The sequence below is a fragment of the Bison bison genome, unplaced genomic scaffold (genome assembly GCF_000754665.1).
Source record: "Bison bison bison isolate TAMUID 2011002044 unplaced genomic scaffold, Bison_UMD1.0 scf7180017864348, whole genome shotgun sequence".
NCBI classification, from domain to species: domain Eukaryota; kingdom Metazoa; phylum Chordata; class Mammalia; order Artiodactyla; family Bovidae; genus Bison; species Bison bison.
Genome location: NW_011494920.1, coordinates 460,994 through 484,618, shown reverse-complemented (window position 1 = coordinate 484,618; position 23,625 = coordinate 460,994). Strand labels below are relative to the sequence as shown.

Below are 23,625 nucleotides of genomic sequence, written 5' to 3'. Positions count from 1 at the left end.
GTTGAGTGAAAAAGTTGGCTTAAAGCTCAACATTCAGAAAACTAAGATCATGGCATCCAGTCCCATCACTTCATGGGAAATAGATGGGGAAACAGTGGAAACAGTGTCAGACTTTACTTTTTTGGGCTCCAAAATCACTGCAGATGGTGACTGCAGCCATGAAATTAAAAGACACTTACTCCTTGGAAGGAAAGTTATGACCAACCTAGATAGCATATTCAAAAGCAGAGACATTACTTTGCCAACAAAGGTCCGTCTAGTCAAGGCTATGGTTTTTCCTGTGGTCATCTATGGATGTGAGAGTTGGACTGTGAAGAAGGCTGAGTGCCGAAGAATTGATGCTTTTGAACTGTGGTGTTGGAGAAGACTCTTGTGAGTTCCTTGGACTGCAAGGAGATCCAACCAGTCCATTCTGAAGGAGATCATCCCTGGGATTTCTTTGGAAGGAATGAAACTCCAGTACGTTGGCCACCTCATGCGAAAAGCTGACTCCTTGGAAAAGACTCTGATGCTGGGAGGGATTGAGGGCAGGAGGAGAAGGGGGCACCAGAGGATGAGATGGCTGGATGGCATCACTGACTCGATGGACTTGAGTCTGGGTGCACTCCTGGAGTTTGTGATGGACAGGGAGGCCTGGCGTGCTGCGCTTCATGGGGTGCAGAGTCGGACATGACTGAACGACTGAACTGAACTGAACTGAACTGAAGACACCCTGTGGCTGAGCCAACTGAAAGGCATATTTGAAATTCCCTGAAGTCCTACATGCAATTAGCAGCCTTCTTCCGGTGGGTGTGGGGAACCCTGTACTAGGTAGCGTTCCTTCCTCATTGGCCACAGCTGCCGTTCCAACTGGCCAAAGGGAGCCATCCAGAAAGCACGAGCTGGCTGAGAAGTGAGTCAGCCTCCTCTGCATCTGTTAGTGAAGGCGAAGAAAAATGATGCTTCAATGCTCACTCATGCTGAACGCTGATTTCAAATTTCTTCCTGGGGCAGGTTGAATAATTCCGATTCAAGTGAATTTTCATGCTTTGTTTTCTGCCTGTCCCTTTAGCCTCTTTTACTCTTCTTACTTCCACCACCAATCTCACTGCCAAGACTACAAGGGCTTCTTTACTTTTCCCCAAGGGACCAGCAAGTCCTTCCAGCCTCAGGCTTCCCTCCCAGCAGGCCCCTTGCAGTCTCCCTGCCCAGTTGCAGCTCCCTACTGGTGCTGTCTCCCATTCCAAGATTTTGGTTTGCCATCTTGTATTTGTTTAGACCACCAGAATACAAAGGGAGGAGGGTATGTCCAAAGATAATCACATAATATGATAAGAATCTAGTACATTTTCCGACACATCAGATATCAGTGAAATGGCAGTTATATTGCTGAACTATATCTCAAGCATGATAAGCATGAGCGTAAATAAGTCAGTGTGCTTTGGGGGCTTCCTTGGTGGCTCAGATGGTAAAGAATCTGTTTGCAATTCAGGAGACCCAGGTTCAATTCCTGCATCAAGAAGATTCCTTGGAGAAGAGAATGGCAGCCCACTCCAGGATTATTGCCTGGAGAATTCCATGGACAGAGGAGCCTGGTGGGCTACAGTCCATGGGGTTGCAAAGAGTCAGACATGGCCGAGCAACTAACACTTTAAAGCATGCCTTGGCTTTCTAACATTCTCAAAATACATGGTATTCTGATAGGGAAGAATTGCCACACCTTGAGAAGCTATGAAGGACCACTGGTTAATACACATCTCATCACTCCTCAGAATTTTTTTGGATACTGAGAAAATTCTTGAGGGTTTCAGTTCTTGGTCAATGTGTCAAGAACTCTAGCCACTAAGTACTCCTATTTTAAAAATGAGCTAACCATTTTATTATAAATCTTTCAAATATGTTCCACACGTTTCTTTGCATTCTTCAGCAGCACCTATTAGAGGCACCCACACCTTTGTTGATGACTTAGTCAAGCAGATACCAATTTGTGCTGTGAAAGTTTTCAGGTGTATTCATAATAAAGATGTAATTTTATAATATATATGACTTCACCCTAAAGTGCTTTTTAATGTTTTTTGTAGACTCTTCATCACATTGTAATAGATTTCCTCTCAGTTTTTTTTTTTTCTTTCTGATGTATTTTTTTCAGCCCAAATATTTCATGTATGCTCTATCGCTCCCTGTGGGGTTGGAGACTGTGCAACAATGTCTGTTAGGGTTGAGAGTGAAGAAAAAATACTTGTACAAAGGTATGAAAAAAGCCCTGTCCTGTAGGTTATTTGTAGATGTTATGTATCAGCCTCATGATATCAACTTCAAGTTTTCAGAGACCTTTTACAACTTATACCACACTCTATATAGTTTTATGAGAATAGGACAGAGTATAACGGACATGTCCATTTAACCTCAAAACCAGCACTGTCTAATAGAAATACAATGTGTGCTACATATATAATTTAAAATTTTCTAGTAGCCCATGCTTTTAAAAGTGTAAAAAGATACAGGTGAAATTAATTATAATATTTTATTTAACCCTGCTAAGTCACTTCAGTCATGTCCGACTCTGTGCGTCCCCATAGACGGCAGCCCACCAGGCTCCCCCATCCCTGGGATTCTCCAGGCAAGAACACTGGAGTGGGTTGCCATTTCCTTCTCCAGTGCATGAAAGTGAAAAGTGAAAGTGAAGTCGCTCAGTCGAGTCTGACTCTTAGCGACCCCATGGACTGCAGCCTACTAGGCTCCTCCATCCATGGGATTTTCCAGGCAAGAGTACTGGAGTGGGGTGCCATTGCCTTCTCTTATTTAACCCTGTCTATGCACAAATATTATCATTTCAAAATATAATCAATGTAAAAATCATTAATGATATATGTCACACTCTTTTCATATCACATCTTATAACTCTAATGTGTATTTACACGTAGAACACATCACACTTCACAATAGCCGCAAACTAGTGCTCAAGCTGGATAATGCAGCTCTGGACAGCACTTGAAAAAATTTGGGAGGTTCATGCAAGTTGAAATATAAAGACAACCTATTACTTGGCATAAAGGCTTTGTGAGATGAACATAGGCATTGGAGGTATGCATATAGAAGGAGTACTTCTGCTGGGTCCTGGTGTAATACCAGGGCACCAGACTGCTGAGGACCTGCTTCAGGGAAGTATGCAATGCTGCTGAGCACTGTGGATGTCTGTGACTGAAGAGTCCTTGCTGGGACTGGTGCAGGGACTGTTGATCTGTATACTTCCCATAGAGCAGGGCTAGGGATTGACACAGATGTCTTGCTTTCACCACCCTGCTTGACATCACTCTCCAGCCAGGCGAATGATTGAAATCACGCATCTAGTAACATAATAGTCATCTACTTTGGGTGCTTGCACCAGAATGATAATTGTGAGTGTTGCATCATTGTGAGCAGGCCAGAAAGGTCAGAGCCACACAGAGTGGGAACAGAGAGCCCGTCAGAAGGAAAGGGGATTGCCACCTGTCCTGGAAATGAGGCCCGCAGCGTGAGGCAGGATGAAAGAATTCTGGACTGAGGAGGAAGAAACCTGGATTCTAACTTGGCCTCTGCATATTAACTAGTTTTGTGACGGGGTGTAAGCCAGTTAACTCCTATGGGTCCCTGATTTTTATCTACAGGCGGGCCATGTCTCCACAAGTCTTAACTTTCTTTGATTTCATCCAGATATTTCTTGGGCTCTGATAAACATTCCACATGATCTAATAAAAATTTGAGTTACAAGAAATCATAGCTATTGTGTACTCAGCACTATGAAGTGCAAGGGACCACATGACATTCATTCTTTCACTAGGGTGTTGTTCAGTTGCTAAGTTGTACCCAGCTCTTTGCAGCCCCATGGACTGCTGCACGCCAGGCTTCCCTGTCCTTCACTATCTCCTGGAGTTTGCTCAGACTCATGTCCATTGAGTCATAATGCCATCCAACCATCTCATCCTCTGCCGATCCCTTCTCTTCCTGCTCGAAATCTTTCCTAGCATCAGGGGCTCTTCCAGTGAGTCAGCTCTTTACATCAGGTGGTCAAAGTATTGGAGCTTCAACTGCAGCATCAGTCCTTCCAATGAATATTTAGGGTTGATTTCCTTTAGGATTAACTGGTTGATCTCCTTGCAGTCCAAGGGACTCTCAAGAGTCTTCTCCAGCACCATAGTTTGAAAGCATCAGTTTTTCAGTACTCAGCCTTCTTTATGGTCCAACTCCCACATCTACATGACTACTAGAAAAACCATAGCTTTGACTACATAGACCTTTGTTGGTAAAGTGATGAATCTGCTTTTTAACACACTGTCGAGGTTTGTCATGGCTTTTCTTCCAAGGAGCAAGTGTCTTTTAATTGGCTGCAATCACCGTCTGCATTGATTTTGGAGCCCAAGAAAATAAAATCTGCCACTGTTTCCATTCTTTCCCTATCTATTTGCCAAAAAGTGATGGGACCAGATGCCATGATCTTCGTTTTTTGAATGTTGAGTTTTAAGCTAGCTTTTTCACTCTCTTCTTTCACCTTCATCAAGAGTTTCTTTAGTTCCTCTTCACTTTCTCCTATTTGGCAGAAAAACTTATTTTTCACTAGAGTTTATTTCAAGTTATGTTTTGCCTGAATCTAACTTTTATTTTTAAACACGTGTTTTCCTTTTTTATAACTGGGATTTCTCTCAGACATTTTTTAATACTCTGCCTTTTCCAAAAATACTTAAAGTGGACTTATGTTTAAGTCATCTGACTTCTGGGCATATTTTCCTTAAGCACTATATAATCTAATATTTATGCAGTGGTTTCTATTTTCCCAGTAATGTACTAAGTGCTTTGCCTAGATTACTTTAATTCTTTTAACAGTAACTGTGAGAAAGAACTATTATCATATACAACTGTTTCATATAGAAACTAAGGCCTAATGTGGTGGAATAAATTGTACAATTCCTAGGTTTGTGAGAGAAAAGACAGACCTACAGAGCTCTTCAATGCCCGTCAGTGGACAGCTAGGCTGGGGGCTTGGAGAAATGATTTATTTGCCCAGATTTTAGTTTTTGGATATAATCCTGAATTTAGAATGGTGCTTCAGGCCTCCAATTCTAGTGTCACAATTTTTTTTTTTAATTTACCCCCAATATTAGAGCTTCTACTTTAAAACCTTTAGGCTAAGAATTTTAGAAACAACATTGAAGGAGAAATAAAAATGTTCCCTAAGTTACACGTGGAATATAAAAAATTTGTTAAAAATAATTTTATTAAATTATATGATTGTGATTAAAATGGTAGTAAGATAAAGTAACTGTATTAAGTTTTCTTTCGCATTAGCACTGTGCACTATTTTCCCTCCATGGGAATTCAAGTTTCAGAAATAGAGAAGACTATTTTCTCTAATTCATTCTTTTACCAAGAGTCCAGTGAATATTCATGTAAACGAATGATATGTTTTCCACCTTCTAAGGTGTGGAAGGTCATAATCTTATTAGAAGCAGACACATAAAAACCCGCTAGAAGGTAAATGTATGGGCAAGTCCATTGTTCAGTATTGCAATGTGAAATTATGCACTGTCTGTAAATTGGGGGATTTTATTAATTCCTTTTATTTTATGTTTTATTTTTCATTCAAGGATAACTGCTTTATGATGTTGTATTGGTTTCTGCCATACGAAAACATGGATCAGCCATAAGTATACATACATCCCTTCATTCTTGAGCTTCCCTCTCACTGTCCTGCATCCCACCCCTCTAGGTAGTCATAGTGCATTTTTGCAACATGAAGTCCTAATGTATAATTATTTTTAGAATAAAATTTTAAAAATTTAGAATATATAACACTTCCTCTGGTTTGACATGGTTTCATAATATCACTGGGCTTCCCAGGTGGCTCACTGGTAAAGAATTCGCCTGTCAAGGCAGGAGACGCGGATTTGACCCCTGGGTTGGGAAGATCCCCTGAAGGAAATGGCAACTCCACTCCAGTATTCTTGCCTGGGAAATTCCATGGACAGAGGAGCCTGGTAGGCTGCAGTCCATGGGGTTGCAAAGAGTTGGACGTGACTTACCGACTGAGCACGCGTAATACCTAAGGTGATTTGTACTGGCTTGTATGATTTCTGTAAGCTCTCTCTCAAAGGATAGTATCCTTTGATGTTAATCATGGCACTGACAGTTGTGATGGAAAGGACTGACTCACGAGCATCCTTTTTTGGCACACTGCAAGCTCTCACAGCGCAGCAATGGGCGTAGCATACAATCCCTATGTTCTGAACCATGGACTGAGCTAGAAGATGGGTGAGCTAGGCGCCTGCTTCCTCAGTAGCTCCGGGTCTGTGGGCAGGAGAGACATCGGTGGCTTGTGGTCACAGACTACTTGCAGCCGTGTCTCTTGCTGTGTCTGTAGAGCGTTTCTTAAAATAGCCCCTCCACCTGTTCCTTCCTACATTCCCGTCTGGGACATCTGCCACTTTTATTGCTGAAAAGACCACAATAACATGCATGGCATGTGCAGTTTGTTTTCGTAATTCTAAAACCATCTATACCTTCAAAATCTCAAGAGGCAAAGGGAGGAAATAACTTGAATTTTGGGGACACTGACATTTCCACTGAGTTAAGCATTTTCTTTGAGTGAGGATAATGAGTGAGGGGTGGAATTTAAATTAAAACCCCTGATTACCAGCAAAAGAGTAAGTGAGACATGTCTTTAAAGTATTTAAATGCTAAAGTGAAATTCACTAACGTAGTACACAATCTGCAAACTAAAAAATTGTTTTGATTTCCCACAGTTCAGTGAACTATGTGCTCAGTCGCCCAGTTACGTCCGACTCTGTGGCCCCATGGACTGTAAGCCCGCCAGGCTCCTCTGTCCATGGGATTTTTCCCTGCAAGAACACTGGAGTGGGTTGCCATTTCCTACTCCAGGGTGTCTTCCCGACCCAGGGATAGAACCTGCATCTCTCGCGTCTCCTGCGTTGGTCGGCAGATTCTTTACCACTAAATAGTTTGTAAATATCTGCAGGAGGCTTTCTTCTATGTATCATAGAATAACTTACTTGAAATGTAGCGTGTACGCCATCCGTCATTCATTTATTGTCACTCACTATCACACACCTAATGTTCAGCAGTGTTTTATCAGAAAGCAAAACTCATCAGGGAACTTCAAATCTCAATTTTTATTTTGAGGGGAGGGCAAAAATTAAACACATAATATTTAAGTAACAATAGAAACGATACATCAGGATAAGGAATAGAGACTGGCAGTGTTTGGGAGGGAGCCCTTTTACGCAGAGACAGCTAGTAGGCCTCTGCTGAGGTGGTGTAAATACTTTTGTTCAGCTGGGAATCTCCTCGACTAGCTTGGCCCCTTACTGAAAAGTCACCCTAAATTTCCTGAAGCTTTGTTCATACAGCTCATAGACTTCTTTTCTGCCTTGATTCACTCTCGTCATTCATGTCATCAGAGCTTGTTTCCACAAATCTTCTGTTTTCACATAACATTCTTCATCTGATAATTTAGTCTTCTGTGATTCTGGATTTGGGACTTGTCTAAACCATCTCTTTGAGTTTCATCTGAATCAGTTGGGCTTATCATTACTAACATACCAATATCTCCAACTTGACAACCAAGTTGTGTTTCAAATTTTTGCCTTTATGACTTTTGAACCAGTTCTTTAGGTTAGAGCTTTGAAAAGAGAAGAAAATTTTTGACCTGATGCTTTTCCCCCCTATGGCCAGTGATCTCTCTGTGTAGGCGCAGCCTTTTATATATGGAATAATTGCACACTTTCCTCTGAAAAGACCCAGTTGACTTAAACCTGGCATCTCATTTTAGGGCGGGCTGGCAACAGACTTATGAAGAGAGAATTTTCTGAAAGATGTAGTGTGGACTTCTTGTAAAGTATTGGAATGTGTTAGGCAGCAATGGTATGGGTAATAATATGGGTTTGATATTTTCATGTTTACATCTTGACCTTGAAAGCAGAATGAAAATCCTATATATGGTATACCATAATATTCTGACTTTTAAATCACAAGCAGCCAGGAATATTAAAAAGAGATGAAAGGTTTTTATCCTGGAAAAGAAAAACCAATTTAGTGTTTTATTCTTCATATTATGAGTCAGAGAATGTAGAAGGTAGACATATTCATAGATCACCAATACCCGGTATGATAGATTTAAAAAACAATTTTAGAAAATGTAACTAAATAAGTACCATTTTTTTTTTTTTTTGCATGTTGGAATGAAATTGTCCCATGATAGTGTAGAAATAACAAAGGAAACAAATACTTTTAAACATTGCTGTGATGGGGGAGAAATATAGCATTTCTATTTATAGCTTGTACCGAGTCCCACATAAAAATAGCTTCAACTAACAGATTTGCTCATATCTGGAATACAAAGTTAGTGCTGCCCATGCCTTGAGGAATTCTAATAAGAACAAGCACAGCATTGGTAAACATTGAACATTTGTCATCTTTTCTTTTATACGAGTTTTCTTAGGTGGAGTTTGTTTGTGGAAAAGTCCTGGCTTCTCTGTTGGCTGTATTGTTATTTTCCAGACTCTTCATCTCTGTTTTTAGTGAGAAGGATGAATTCACACCCCCTTCAATCTCACCCCGTGAAGTAGATTTATGTTACTGACAGTTGTACTTTAGTCAGTGGAATATTTGTTGGGCTAATAGAGTTAACATTTCTTTCTTCTAAATACTAATTTTGTGTGATTGTCATGATACAAAATATTAAGGATCTTGGAAGTTAATAGTAACCATTCTGTCTTATTTGCAGCGAAGTTTCCTGGGCTATGCCAGTTTTAAAGTCGGGGAGCTACTGAAGTCCAAGGAGCAAGTGCTGGCTCTGAGCCTGAGGTAGGTCTCAATGCTATTTAAGTTAACAGCCCATCGTATTTATGGAATGCTGGTTGGGTTTGAGAAGTCACAGTTCTTACAGATATTTAGATGTCAGCTCTCAAATGGCTTCTGTTCTCCACTGTAGTAAGTTAACGGGAAACAGCAATTATTCAAGTTCATATTCAAGTTTGTGTTTCAGACAGTCAAAGGTTATCAGTTCTTATAGGGGGGAAAATGATATTATTAACAACTGGTGGTGGCTAGAGGGGAAGGGGTGGTGGTGGGAGGATGAACGAGGTGAAGAATATTAAGCAGTACAAACTACCAGTTATATACTATATAAGCCATAGGGGTATAATATACAGCATGTGGATACAGTCAGTATTATAATAGCTTTGTATGGTGCTTAATCTATAAAAATATTAAATCACTATGTTGTACCCTTGAAGCCAATATAATATTGTAAGCAGCCCTTCTTCAGTATAAGATAAAAAATAAAGTGATGAAACTTTAAATGAAACTTCAAAAAATGATGAAACTTCAAAAAAATAAGGGGAGGAAACTATTTGAAAGTAAGAAAGTAAATAGAAATGATGGGCATGTTATTAATACTATTTCCAAATTATGTTTTAAATCAGGTGGGTTTCTTGGTTTGAAATATGTTTGTTAGAGGCAAGTGGCAGATTTATGATAATAAAGGGTAGGCTGATTATTCTTTTTTGAGCTTATTTTGTTTCTTGTATAATTAAATATGAAACTTAAGTTAAAGCAGATTCATATAGCAACACACAACAGATTTAGATATGATTTTTGGGATGATTACAATGGTGGCTTGGATGATAAATGGTGACTCAGACGGTAGAAAGCCCAGGTGGCAATGCAGGAGACCGGGGTTCCATCCCTGGGTTGGGAAAATCCCTTGGAGGAGGGCATAGCAACCCACTCCAGTATTCTTGTCTGGAGAATCCCCAAGGACAGGGGAGCCTGGCGGGCTGCAGTCCATGCGGTTGCAGAGTCGGACATGACTGAGCGACTAAGCACAACACGGCACAATTTCAGAAGACGATACAACAATCTTTAGGAAGTTGCTCAGTGTTTCAATACTGAGAAGAGTATTAAATAATCATTTTTCTTAACTTCCTTATAAGTTAGAAAAAAATAGTATGCCATTTTCCAATTGTATAATAACTTTAAGATTATGTATGCTTGGAGAATACTACCTTACAATATTTATACAGTATATATAAAAATAAAAATTATATAGAGCACTGTTTGTAAATCTTGGATGATTTTACATAAGGGAACAGGCAATGTGTCTTAAGTGTGTTTGCCCTCTGCTCAGCCCCTGAGGATTCATTATAACCAATTTATTTCAATGTAGATGCCATGGTTTATGGTGGAATCTGTACTGCTGGCTGTCTGCTTTCTGATTTTTCCTGATCCTTACAGATTTGCATTTTGACTTAAGAGATGATTTAAAATGATTTAAAGCAATTCACAGTCTTACGGAAAAATAAGTTTTGATGGCTCCTACAGAGGCTGGCGTATTCTCTTTGGCTTCCTTTTGGCTGTTGTTTTTGTTGTATTTTATTGAGGAAGGCATTTAAAGATCTTTGTAGTTTTGTGATGTTATTCCAGATAGAATTTTGCTGTGGTTATTTTCCATAGGAAGTGTGCAAGTGCCAGCTAAAATGTCTATCTATCATTGTCACTGATATTCTAGAAGATATCTATTATCCATCTAGCATGGCAATTAGATGAGATGTCAGACACTGAGCTTGCTGAGAACCACCAGCAGATCACACGTTTTCTGTGTATGCTACATGACACTTTATTCCTCACCTTGCTGAACACTCCGCAGTGTTGCTTGTATCGTAACTGTTGTTAATATCAGCAGCCCACCGCACAATGCTTAGATACTGGCTTTGGGAAAGATATCAGGAGCCAAGAAATCTTTAGTGGAAGGAAAATACCTAAACACACGCAATTAGAGGAAGCCTAGGAACAGGTAGATCTAGTTTAAGGTATTATACTTAGGTTAAAAAAAGTAACATAACTCCAGATTTACAGGAAATCAAGACCCTTTTGATTTTAAACTCCTGATTCTTATTTATTTGATTTTGATTGTATAAAGGAAAACCAAATTGAGCAACGAAACATTGCATTTTCTAGAAAAAATAAATTTTGAAATGGCTAGGTTACTATTTTTTTTTCCCATTTTGCGTTTTGCCAAATTTGTGGATTTCCTTGCCTGTGAACAACACACATTATGCACTTATTATAACCTGTTGATTTCTGGTTAAAATAACCTGTTTTCTGGTTTAAAATAACCTGTTTTTACATCTGTTGTAATTTATCTTCTTTCCACTGACTTGGCAACCTCTGAGGTACTGAGTCAGAAAAGTGTTAGATCAGGGATGCACACGTGCTTAGGTGCTGTCGCTTCAGTCGCGTCTCACTCTTGACGACCCTGTGGACTGTAGCTGGCCAATCTAGGGGATTCTTCAGGCAAGAATACTGGAGTGGATTGCCATGCCTCCCTCTAGGGGATCTTCCTGATCCAGGGATCGGACGCACGTCTCTTGCATCTCCTGCAGTGGCAGCAAGTTCTTTACCACCAGTACCACTTGATCCAGGATAAGAAGCATTGTGTTTTTTTGATTATTGGTTTTGTTTTTAATGCTTTTATACTAATCTCACTTTCATTCCTTCTATTCTCCAGTCATTGTTTTTAAAGCAATAGAATTCTCAGATTTCTTTAAAAAAAACTTCACAGACTTCACAGAAATAAGGGTATACTTGTCGGCACCATCCTTGGGTGGCGAATATCCCTAGAATCTGTCTAGTTTTTTTGTAGTCACTGTCCCTTTGGGTTGCTTCATTTCAGATAATTCAGATTTAAAGCTCCCAAAGTCATTTCTTGGAGTTTAATAGTTTAATGTGGCCACTGCTTCCTATGTGCTGAGAACTGGGATTTTTGAGTTTGAGGTGAAATTTTTTTTTTTTCCACAGAAAAGTTAAAGGGCAAAAAGTGTGTGCCTTATTTATAGACTTAAATCAAATTTCATGAAATATGACAGTGCATTTTTGAAATTGTAAACTAAAACCTGTTTGCTTATGTTGGGGAGAATGAGACATTATGTGTCTTATACTCTGATGAGTATATTAGAGATGTTGTTTCATTGACCCTTATCAAATTAGCCTATGATGTTATGATTTTTGTCATTTTATATACTAAGAAACTGAGGTATAGAAAAAGTTAAGTACTTTTCATAAAGTTACAATGCTGTTACATTGCAAAGCCAATGCGTGATGCCACATATTTCTGTCTGCAAAGCCTGTGCTCTTTTTTTAAAAATTTTTTTTGGAATTTTTCTTTCTTTCTTTTTTTTTTTTGATGTGGACCATTTGTTACAATATTGCTTCTGCTTTAATGTTTTGGTTTTTTGGCCTCCAGACAGGTGGGATCCTAGCTCCCCACCACTGACCGAACCCACATCCCTTGCATTGGAAGGCAAAATCTTAACCACTAGATCGCTAGGGAAGCCCGAACCTGTGCTCTTAGTGACCCACTTTTTGTCTCCTTTGAGAGAAGACTGAGATCTAGTTAAAATCTGTCACACATTACATGATTTAGTAATGGCAGAACAAAGCAAGGACACAGGTCAAGGACCTCTTGTTCAAGGTGTCTTCCATGTTGATTTCACCACTCATTTTATAGCAAATGAAGACCTGATGAGTCCCATTGGCCGTGGAGAACTCAGGAATGTTAGCCATAATGGAGTAAGTGAGCATCAGCCTGCTAGGTTAAGGATAAGTAGAGACTGAGGGAAACCCGGGCAATCTCTTCTCACCCCAGAACCATGACCCTGTAGCTGGTTTACTGACCAAGCACTTAACAATTACTTGCTCTGCTAACCTAACCTGAGTCTCTTGGAATTGTAACAAACCAAAATTCAGAACAATGACTTAACAACAGAATGGAGAAGCAGATCTTTCTCTGGCAACGACGCTAGAGGTCAGAGGAAAAATTATGTTGCTCATAAAGTAGACAATCACAAAGGCAGAAAAAGTAGGGGAGGGTAAAAATTCTTTCCTAGGAAATACTTCTCAGAAGAACTGAGACAGATAAGAAGTATTGGCTTAGCCAAAAAGTTCATTCAGGTTCCTGTAAGTTGTCACCAAAAACCCGAATGAACTTTTTGGCCAACCCAATAATTTGACCTTGTCTGACCTTTGCTGCCCATCACTACGCAGTTCAGATTTCATTCAGTTCTTGCTCATTGAGCAAGCATTTATCATGAATTGTTCATATGCCAACTATAGTGACAGGTTCTTAACACATTTTTAAAAATAGCAACAGAGTTCATATTTTGCAGCTGATACTAATAAGAATGATGACAAAAAATCCCATTATTCACTGAGCATCTACTAGCATTCAAGGGATGTGTTGGGTGCTTCTCCTACACTTTTTAATGTAATTTCTGCAATTTTATCATCCTAGTTTTATAGAAGTTTGTCTAAGATTCCACAGCTGCTGATGGTAGGATTAGAATTCAGTTGGGTCTGACTCCAGAGCTTCCTCTGCTTTGGTTTTCCTTCCATAGGAAATAAATGATCCCATAAAATCTTTACCCTGTTCTCTATTTTATATTCTATCTTTTGGAAAATTTTAGGGGCCTCAATTATTTTTTCTTAATACTTTAATCTTAAAATTCAGTTTTAAATGCCTGTGTCATAGTAGAGGTTCAAACATATTTTGCTGGGATTTTGATTCATGATGATGACATTTTTATATTTTTATGGATGCTAAATATGAACCTGGTGCCATTTATTTCCGAGTTGGAGACACTTAAATTAGTGAACATTATGCAACCTAAGTATTAGAGTATATTTGAGACATGTAACTTCCAGAGTAATAGTGAGTGATGGATGTAATTTGCTTGAAAAGCTGAAAGCCTTACTTGGAATTCACATTTATTTCAGTGTAGGTCACATTGTCTTGTCATGGGAAACTTTCAGCTCATCTTAACAACTGTTATGTTATTTCTTTTGTAATCTTCTACGTATAGCCCCTGCAAATTAAGAAAACATTTATGTAATTTTATCATGGTGGATGTGAGAAAATATTCTTGAATACAGAAGTATAAGTGTTTACCCATAAAAAGAGAATTTATGTTTCCTTTTTCATTTATTACTTCTCCCACATATACAGTAGCAGTGTCATGTAACATACAACATAAGACTTCACTGATCCTGCATAGATATATGGTGTTATGTTTTATAATGTACAGTTTTTGGTAGGGGCTATGAAAGAAACAGATAATAAACTTCTACTGTATTTAATTTTTTCTTATTTTATGTAACATTTTTATGTGTATATTCATGCAAATACTTCATAGATTGTACAGATAGATATGTTTATATTATTGTAGGACTTTTACTTTCTCACAAACCTTTACTATTTATTTTACATTGTCAAATGCACGTGTTTAGAGATGGTAAGATACAAATTATGGAGTCTTTAAAGGTTTGTTATACTTTTTGGTGTTTTGCTTAATTTAGCCTCCTCACACACACACAATACATACACATATTTCAGTTTTGTTTCTAAAAATGGAACAACAGCAAAAAAAAGCCCACATATTTTAAACTGAACCTCCCAAAGGCATCCTCTTAATTTAAGAGCAGGAAGCAATATTAAGGAGAGGTTCCTTTGGCTGTAACATACAGTTTTCCACACAAGCATATGCAGAGTGATAAAAAAAAAAAAGTAATTGTCACTGGCATCTTGCGTGTTGGGAGCCAGGGCACGTTCTATAGGCTGTAGGGCAGTGGGTCAGAATCGGTCTGTTACTATGATGCACGAATGCATCTGAACTTCCATAGTAACCTGAGACCAACCTTGGCCATATATTGACAATAGAGTTTTAACTGATAAATTTGTTTTTCGTTTGAAATAAAATTAAACTGTCTTTATGGGTTTCCTACTACTACTCTTTTCCTACATGCAAATAATGCTTACTTTAAGCACCAGATGCAGTCTTTAAAATTGTATGTGTGATGAATACTTTCATAACAGCATCTTTTCTTATCACCATTTACTTGGACTTCACAGGTGATTTATAATATCATATAGAAGCGTCTTAACAGTCATGTATATTTTGAAGATGTTTTATTCTCTTTTAAAAATCACTTCTAGTTAGCTTTTCTAGTTACCAGAAAGTAGAATTACTGCAAAAAATTCTGGTTTCACCACACTAACTTTTATGCATGTCTAAAACATTCTCTATATTAAAAAAGGCAATGGACATTGATTGGTGGCCAAAAAGCCTGCTTTGAGAGACAATAGCATATCAGTGATTATTTTACTAAAGAGATTATTTACTAAATTCATGAAAGGCACTGATGGAAAAGTTTGAGGATAAGAATAGCAGGTAAAAGTTAACTTGATACGCCTGCCTCGAATTTTCTAAAAATGTGCATCCTAACCCCTGAAAGCAATGCATAAGAACACTGCATTTTTTTTTTCCTTTGGGAGTGAGCAAGCAAGAAAACATTCACATCAGTAGCAAATGCAACTCATGTTTGATTCAGATGCACCTTTATGTGGAACGCCTCGAATCACTGAAATGTTTTATTCACCATGATTTTGACATGATTCAGAATGAAGACCTGAAGCTCCTCCAAGACGCTGACTCGAACCTCATAGATCTGTGTGTGATTTGCTCAGTCGCTTCAGTCATGTCCAACTCCGTGAGACCCCATAGACTGTAGCCAGCCAGGCTCCTCTGTCCATGGGATTCTCCAGGCAAGAATACTGGAGTGGGTTGCCATTTCCTCCTCCAGGAGATCTTCCCAATCCAGGAATCAAACCTGCATTTCTAGACTCTCCTGCATTGCAGGTAGATTCTTGACTACTAGCGCCACCTGGGAATAGGAAGATATAACTAACACTATTTGAAATTTATGATGGATTAAGCATTTCAAATGTCTTACCGTATTGAATCTTCTGATAACCTTGCTTGAAAGGTGATATTATTCCTGTTTTACAAGCAAACGGAATAACAGCAGTATAACTTGTTAAGGTGACACAGCTGGGGCAGCATAATAATTAGAAGAGGGGTTCTTGATATCAAGGATTTCCTAGAGAGGATATATTTTGTTTAGAATTTTAGAATGAAATGTGTTTAGAGACTAGAAGAGAGATTGACACCTCAGCTTCTTCTTGGGCCCCTTTAGTGACCTGAGACTCAAACTCAGGAGGTCATACATCTCTCCCATTTTCCAACAGATCATTGTTAGAAAAGTGTTCCTATTTGTCCTAGATTTTATCTTCTTGCTTAATCCTAGCTTTCCTTCATGGTGTTAAGTAGGAGAAGTCTCACAATAGACATATGGTGTCGTGTTTTGTAATATACAGATGTGTGGAAAGGTCTCTGAAAGAAATTAACAGTGAACTTATACTTTTGTTTTCCTATTTTATGTAACACTTTTCGGTGTGCATATTCATGCAAATACCTCTTAGACTGTATGGATAGACATGTTTATACATTTATATTATTTTAAGGCTAATTTGCTTTCTCACAGATCTTGACTCTTCTCCATTGTTTTCTCTACGATTACATTGAAAGCAGCTTTTTCTGCCCAGTTGTAAATCTCCTCTCCTTTCTTTTTTCCTTGTGAAGTAATGTAATATATTCACAGTAGAAAGAGCACCTGACTTGCCCACCAGCCTTGGGTTCCAGTCCCAGCTGTATCACCAACTGTGTCACCCCGGGCATGTTGTCTATCCTCTATCATCTGTTAACGGGAGTTGTAACAACCTCCCTCCCACCGTGACTCTGGGTAATTAATAAAGGCAGTGAAGTTCCATGCATTGCCTGTGATAGAGAAAAACACTCTATAAAGATTGTTTTCCTTTCTTCTTATATTGAACTTACTAATTCCTTCACCCGTAGCTTAACATTTTCTTTAGTTTGCTTACCTAGTTTGTTGAAGGTTTTTCTTAAAATGTGACATCTACAAATCTCTAATTTGGGCAATGGCAAAGAGATTGATTTAAGCTTTGAACATTACGCTTTTATTATCTGAAGAATGGGTGCTTCCTTGAAATCCAAATTCTGGCTTTAATTACACTGACACCAGATTTGGCTTCTTATCAGATACCAGATACCAGCAAGAGATCTAGGGAAAGTATTTGGTTGGTTGAAACAGGAGCATTATGATAGAGTTATGAAAAATCTAAAAATTTTTTTGACTTGAAGTTTAGCAATATAGCATTGAAATCAGGGTAGAAATTCATAAAAGTGACACAGAGTGTCAATTGCTTTTAGAGTTGACTGATGCATTTTATTGCTGAATCTGTGATAAAATGTCTACAGAAATAAATTCAAGTGATGTTTCTTGAGACTGGAGTGTGAAAAGGAAGGGAGGAGACATTGAAAACAGAAGTAGGGCTATTTGCTTCTGAAGCTGACTCTGTTCTTATATGTAACTGTATTAATGCCATTTAGGAACAAGACCACCTAAAATTATCAGAAGGCTGTAACATGAGCCACTTTGCAATAAAGTGACAACATGACATTAATTTATTATAAAATTAGGGAATGCAAAGCATACAAATATTGTGGACTTACGATAGTAGAGTAGAAAGAGTCTTGGATTTAGAGACATGCTTGAGCCCAAATCCAGGCTTTTTTATTGCCTAGCAGCATGATTAATTACTCTGAGACTCAGTTTTCTTATCTGTAAATGGGGATGACAGAGGTGCCATGTGACAGCCTTGGTTCCCGTGAATTACTAATGTGAAATGTTTATAACAGTTCCTGACACATAGTAAGTGCTCGATAAATGTTAGTTGTAGACTTTATTTGTTTTTCTTTTATTGATCAGCTTCTCTAGCATTAGGGTTTTTGATGTTGTTTTTGTTATTCCCACCCAGATGAGAATTAGATAAATGGTACCCAACCCGTCTGAAACAGTACCTGAGGCAAAGCAGGTGTTCATCATGCCTGTCACCTATTACTAAAATTATCACCATCATCAGTATTATTATTTCCCTCTTCATCCTTATAGCCTTTCATTTATAATTTAAATGGCTCTGCAGTGCTGTAGTCTGCATTTTTCTTTATGTTCCTAATCCATTTTCATGAGGCCAGAGATATGACCATGGAAACCAATTAGCACTTCCTTAGTTTGCATTATTCAAAAGATGTTGTATTTGTCAGATTGCAAATTAGAGTTTTTAGTCACTGAAGATACAAGGCATACTTAGAGTATACTTCAATAGCTCCTCAATTTGTAGAGAAAAGCCTGCACTCTTCCATCTTTTAAAATGCAAATCACATAAAGTTAATATCTGTACACAAAAACCTACCTGCCTAAGAAGTTTGAGAGCTCATTTGTCTTTGAAGATAATTTACAGGAGTGATTAGGCCTGCAAGGAATTATATTTGACCTGAAAATTTTATATTGGATTTGCCTGTATTTACCAAAGCCACTTTCATCATTATCACCCTGTATTTCTGTTGCTTTGGATGCATTTATATCATCTTTTTCCAAAGAATGTTCTTTAGAACACCGATATCCCTTCAGTTATTAGTATGTGTTCTTTGAGTGATGAAGTTTTATGTCTAGTAAGTTTGAAATGTTATATTTTAAAAAATGAAGTAGGTGACCTGGTTGTAGGACTTCTCAGAGTCTTCATTATCCTCATGTCCTTCAGGGGCTCTCAGAGACAGTGTTGTCTACAGCTTTTCTTTCATCTGAACCCAAGAAGCTTTCTTCATGCAGCCCCTTATCAAATGCTTATCAGACACTGTGGGTTCCCAGGTGGCGCAAGTGGTAAAAAACTTCCTTGACAATGCAGGAGACAAAAGAGATGTGGGTTCGATCCCTGGGTTGGGAAGATCCACTGGAGAAGGAACTGGCAACCCACTCCACTATTCTTGCCTGGAGAATGCCATGGGCAGAGGAGCATGGCAGGCTACAGTCCATGGGTCATAAAAGAGTCGGACATGACTTAGCACGCATGCATGCAATATACAAATAGACACTGTGTTCCAAGAAAAACAGCTGCATAGTTCAGAAAATGTTGCTTTGAAACACTATAAACAACCAAGCCTTTCGCAGAGAAATCTTTGAGAGACTTGTATATGCATTCATCCACTTTTCCCCACTGTGACTATGTCCTCTAATCCATGCCTCTATAGACAGGTCTGTGATCTTCTCCAAATGCTCCTCACTCCTACACACATGCCTTGCACCTCCGTACTTTCTGCCCCATCCACATGCAGTTCTCACCCCTATTTCTCCCATCCCCCACCCCAGTCAGTAAGCATGTCAACCCCATGGCTTTTTACATCCATGTCATGGCCTATATAGACACGCATTTGTGGAATTCATACACATGAATATGTGGAAAGGGAAAAGAAGTGACTTCACATACTCTCTCTTTTATAGTCATTGACAGATTCTTTTTAAGGTTGCCTAAGTGCACACACACTTATTTTCACAATCACCTAATATTACAGCTGCCCCAGACTGAACTTATGCTTGTCCTTTCTTGGTTAAACTCAGAACCACCGTGTGCTGTGTGATCAGTCACTTCAGTCAGGTTTGACTCTTTGAGACTCCATGGACTACAACTTGCCAGACTCCTCTGTCCATGGGATTCTCCAGGCAAGAATCCTAGAGTGGGTCACCATGCCCTCCTCCAGGGAATCTTCCCCACCCAGGGGTCGAACCTGGGTCTTCTATGTCTCCTGCATTGGCAGGTGGGTTCTTTACCACTAGTGCCACCTGGGAAGCCCCAGAACCGTTAGATACCTTAATTATAGCCACAACCAGAAATCCCAGCATCCATTTTCAATTCATCTTTTTCTACAATTTTTGTATGATTATGCTCTTTTTCTGCCTTAAAATGTATTTCTTACTTTCCTCTCCCCCACATGAACATGAACAGAAGTGTGCAAAAACTTCAGCCAGGAGATACAAGATAGTAAGTGCTTTTTCAGCTTCATGTGCAGCCACACAGATTACCCTTGACACTGATCACCACCTCCTTTGTTGTTTATAGTGGCTTATGGAGAAGGAAATGGCAACCCACTCCAGTGTTCTTGCCTGGAGAATCCCAGGGACAGAGGAGCCTAGTGGGCTGCCGTCTATGGGGTCGCACAGAGTCGGACATGACTGAAGCGACTTAGCAGCAGCAGCAGCAGCAGCATGTGCCCTTAACACTTTATAAAGGCACAGTCAGAGTCCCCATATTTCTTTGGAAACCCCTTATCTCAGGATTTCGAGCTCGGTTTCAAAACTTCAGCTCACAGAGGAGACAGTACTGTCTGTATGCGTAGATGGGGCTCCCAAGGCTCTTCCCCACACTGATGTCCTGTTATTTTCCCTCTGTCTTTTTGTATCCCTTACCTAGGATGGTTTTACCCATCTAAAGTCCTTAGTATTCTCCATATTCACTCTCCATGTTCATTAATGAACTAATTGGAGGTAGAAGTCTCCAGGAGGGTCAGTGAAAAGGGCTGGTCTTCTTCCCAGGTTCCTCAATGTTGTAAGACCAAATTGGCCATTTTCCTATCATCAGGCTTTTGAATAAGCAGGTCAGAACTCATTATTCCTGCTGCAGTTAACAGGCTTAATGATCACTGAAGGTCACTGTTCTTAACTGTGTTGCTAGTGAGATTTGACTTTGCATTTCCATGTACACACTATCAGTTTTACTTACAGTATATGATTGAGCAGTGCTGGAGGTACCATCCTTGCAGAACTATAGACAGTCACCCCAATAGTGTGCTCCAGCCTGGGAGTCTCTACCCTAATCCATCAAGTGAAATTCACTCATGTCTGTTATTCTGTGGTATAGCATGGTGCCTCGGAGTAACAGTGTGGTTGAATGAAAGTGTTTGCAGTTAAGAATTCAGGTAGATGAAGACCTGAGTTAGGGAAAGGAAGACAAGCATTAATACAATTTTATAATGGAAGATAGGAAAGCTAGAAAATATTCGAAGTCATATGATAGATTTTAAGAAGGCAGAATAGAAGGATAAGATCACAGATAAAAAGATGTAGAATGAGGGAAGAAAGAATGGGCCCACTGATTTTACTTCACTTAATTACTTTTAATACCAGTGTAAGCACATGCTTTTTCTCAAGGCTGTATTACAATAGGAGTTGGTGGCTTCTAGCAAGGGGCCCAGACTGTCGGTGACCTAATGGGTCCCTTTACCTGGGTACATAAGCTTATTAGAATTTGATAGAAAATGTTAGGTAATTAAAGATTCTTTTTACACTTTGTCTGGCACTGATGAGTTTATTACATTATGGAACAGTTTACTGTCTTGAATGTAAAATAGGTTTATAAATCAATTGAAATCATTGACCCAGGTTTAATTAGACCTGATCTAAGTGCTACTTAGCATGTGTTACAATATGATAAGCAAATAGAATGACCAGTTTCACTTGTAGATACATGCTGTATGCTACTTCTTTCTGATGTTCACACATGCAAATTGCGCAGTAAACACATTCCTTTAGAACTCAATATAAAATTGATTGCTAAAACCAAATTTAGGGTGCTGTAATAAACGTGGTCTAATCCTTATCCATCCACTGAAGACTGGACCAGATAACTAGAATTTTATTTTATTTTAATCTCCCTCAACATTGATGCAGTCTCTCTAATTCAAAGCAGGTTTAAAAGTTTCGATTCTAAACTTAGAAATGGTGTACAATGGGAATTATTTTTCTCTTATCTAGAATCAAATTGAAGATGTTCCAGGGACTTACAGAGTAAGGAGGAGACTGTCTCTTAACAGTTTGGGGGTTTGCTTATTTGTTGATCAGGCTGCCAACTAACACTAAATTTCTGAGCTATGGAGATTTGCTTCTAGTACCAGTAAACATGAATTGCTTCTGTGACCCAGTGATATGGCCTTTAAAATACTTTAAGGATTGGCCTGTGATTATAACACTGGGAAGTTAGAATGCCATTACTGTCACCAGAAGGTAATTACTTCGCTTAACATTTCTTCATCTGTCTACTAATGGTAATAATGACACTGAGATGAGCTTAGATTATGGATTTGTAGGAGGGACTTTAAGAAAAGAATCCCTTTATAGTTTAATAGGGGAAAAAAAGTGTTTTCTCCCTCTTTTTGTTTTTTCATTCCATCTTTTCTTCCCTTGAACCCCCACTAGTCCTTGAAACAAATACTTTTCAAGTGATGTTTTCTTTCCTGTCAAGTTCATTTGAAAAATACATTGCAATAATAAAGGCTATGTGAACTCTCCTTATAGGGAGGAAATGGTAAAAAAAATAATAATAATTGTTTTTATTGTATTTGTTAATGAAATTTTCTTATTTTCTCAGAGATTATTTTTATAAATTCTTTGACTTCGAAGATGCTTTTTGTTGTTCTGTCGCTCAGTTATGTCCGACTCTTTGAGACCCCATGGACTGCAGCACACCAGGCTTCCCTGTCCATCACCAACTCCCAGTAGCTTGCTAAAACTCATGTCATTGAGTCGATGATGCCATCCAACCGTCTCATCCTCTGTTGCCCCCTTCTCCTCCTGCCTTCAGTCTTTCCCAGCATCAGGGTCTTTTCCAACGAGTCAGTTCTTTGTATCAGGTGACCAAAGTATTGGAGCTTTGAGTTTCAGGGCTCACGTAAATTTAAAAAATGGAAGTATGTATTTTCTGGAGAGTGGAGTTCCTTCTTTACATCCTACAGGTACATTCTTCAGTGAAAGTTTTACAGACTTTCTACCTGCTGCCTTCCATACAGAGAGATGGAGTCAGAAGGGAAGACTGATGAATTTCTAAGAGATGAGGAAGGTTTCCATCTGGAACTAATTTTAAGAATGGAATCTTAGACAATTCTGAAGCTACAGGAGAGGCTGAGAATGTGCAGCAAGCAGCATTTCATAATAGCACATGAGCCACTGGGGAAGCCCCCAAATAAATAGAGTACACTCAAATATGGGGTGATAGTTCATGTTAGAGAGAGCTCATTTGTCAGCTTTCTTATGCCTGTGTTAGAGACTGTGATAGCCTGGCAACTTATACTCAGGAATGTCCAAAGTACAGTGTGAAGATATTTTGTATTGAGTTCAGTTCACCTGAGAACTACCACTGGAAAGAAGCTTTGGAGGGGTCTCTGAAGAGAGCGGTGGAAAGAAGCTTTTCCATCCTTCATGGAACCAAATGAATCCTTGGTTATAGTTGAGAAAACAAGGAATTCAAAGCAGAAGTATTTGGGAAGCACGCCATGTATCAGAACATTGCAGGTTCTATATGGAAGGAGGTGGTGATGCTTTTCAGAAACAATTCACTCAGTACACAGAGAAGGTACCTCCAAACACAGAGATGTGTGAGAAAGATAATGCTGCTGAAGCAGAGGGTCCAAGCTATGAGAAGACACCTCAGAAAAAAATTTAAAATAAGAGGTGGTGGACTTCCCTGGCAGTTCAGTGGTTAAGACTTCACACTTGCGCTTCAGTGGGCACAGGTTCGATCCCTGGCCAGGGAATTAAGATCCCACTGCCGTGAGGCATGGCCAAAAAACAAACAAAAAAAAGATGTGGAACTATCTCAAAATATCTATTGCTCTGAAGATCAGGTAATTCAGAAAGCAAGTTTCCTCCAGGCTTTGGAGTGGGCTAGTGAGAGTTTGACCAAAATTTCACATTAGGAAGGATTTTCCAGATAAGGGCAATCAACTTGCTGATCAAGAAGCTGAAAATAAATACATTTAAAATTTACCGCAATTTCCTTTTTTGGTTTTCAGAAAT

At 39.0% G+C, this 23,625-nt stretch overlaps 1 protein-coding gene across 2 annotated transcripts in view; it reads left to right on the top strand.

The window, feature by feature from the left end:
• The window catches only part of INPP4B (inositol polyphosphate-4-phosphatase, type II, 105kDa), a 717,001-nt gene that overhangs the window by 420,852 nt on the left and 272,524 nt on the right, over window positions 1–23,625 (top strand). The window contains exons 1-2 of one of the 2 annotated variants that reach the window (XM_010854713.1): window positions 8,443–8,588; window positions 8,756–8,835. In XM_010854713.1, coding sequence (XP_010853015.1) covers window positions 8,559–8,588; window positions 8,756–8,835 — 110 coding nt within the window. In that variant the 5' untranslated portion in view covers window positions 8,443–8,558. Of the gene's footprint in view, window positions 1–8,442; window positions 8,589–8,755; window positions 8,836–23,625 lie in introns of those variants that run through there. The other variant, XM_010854712.1, reaches the window with a different exon arrangement.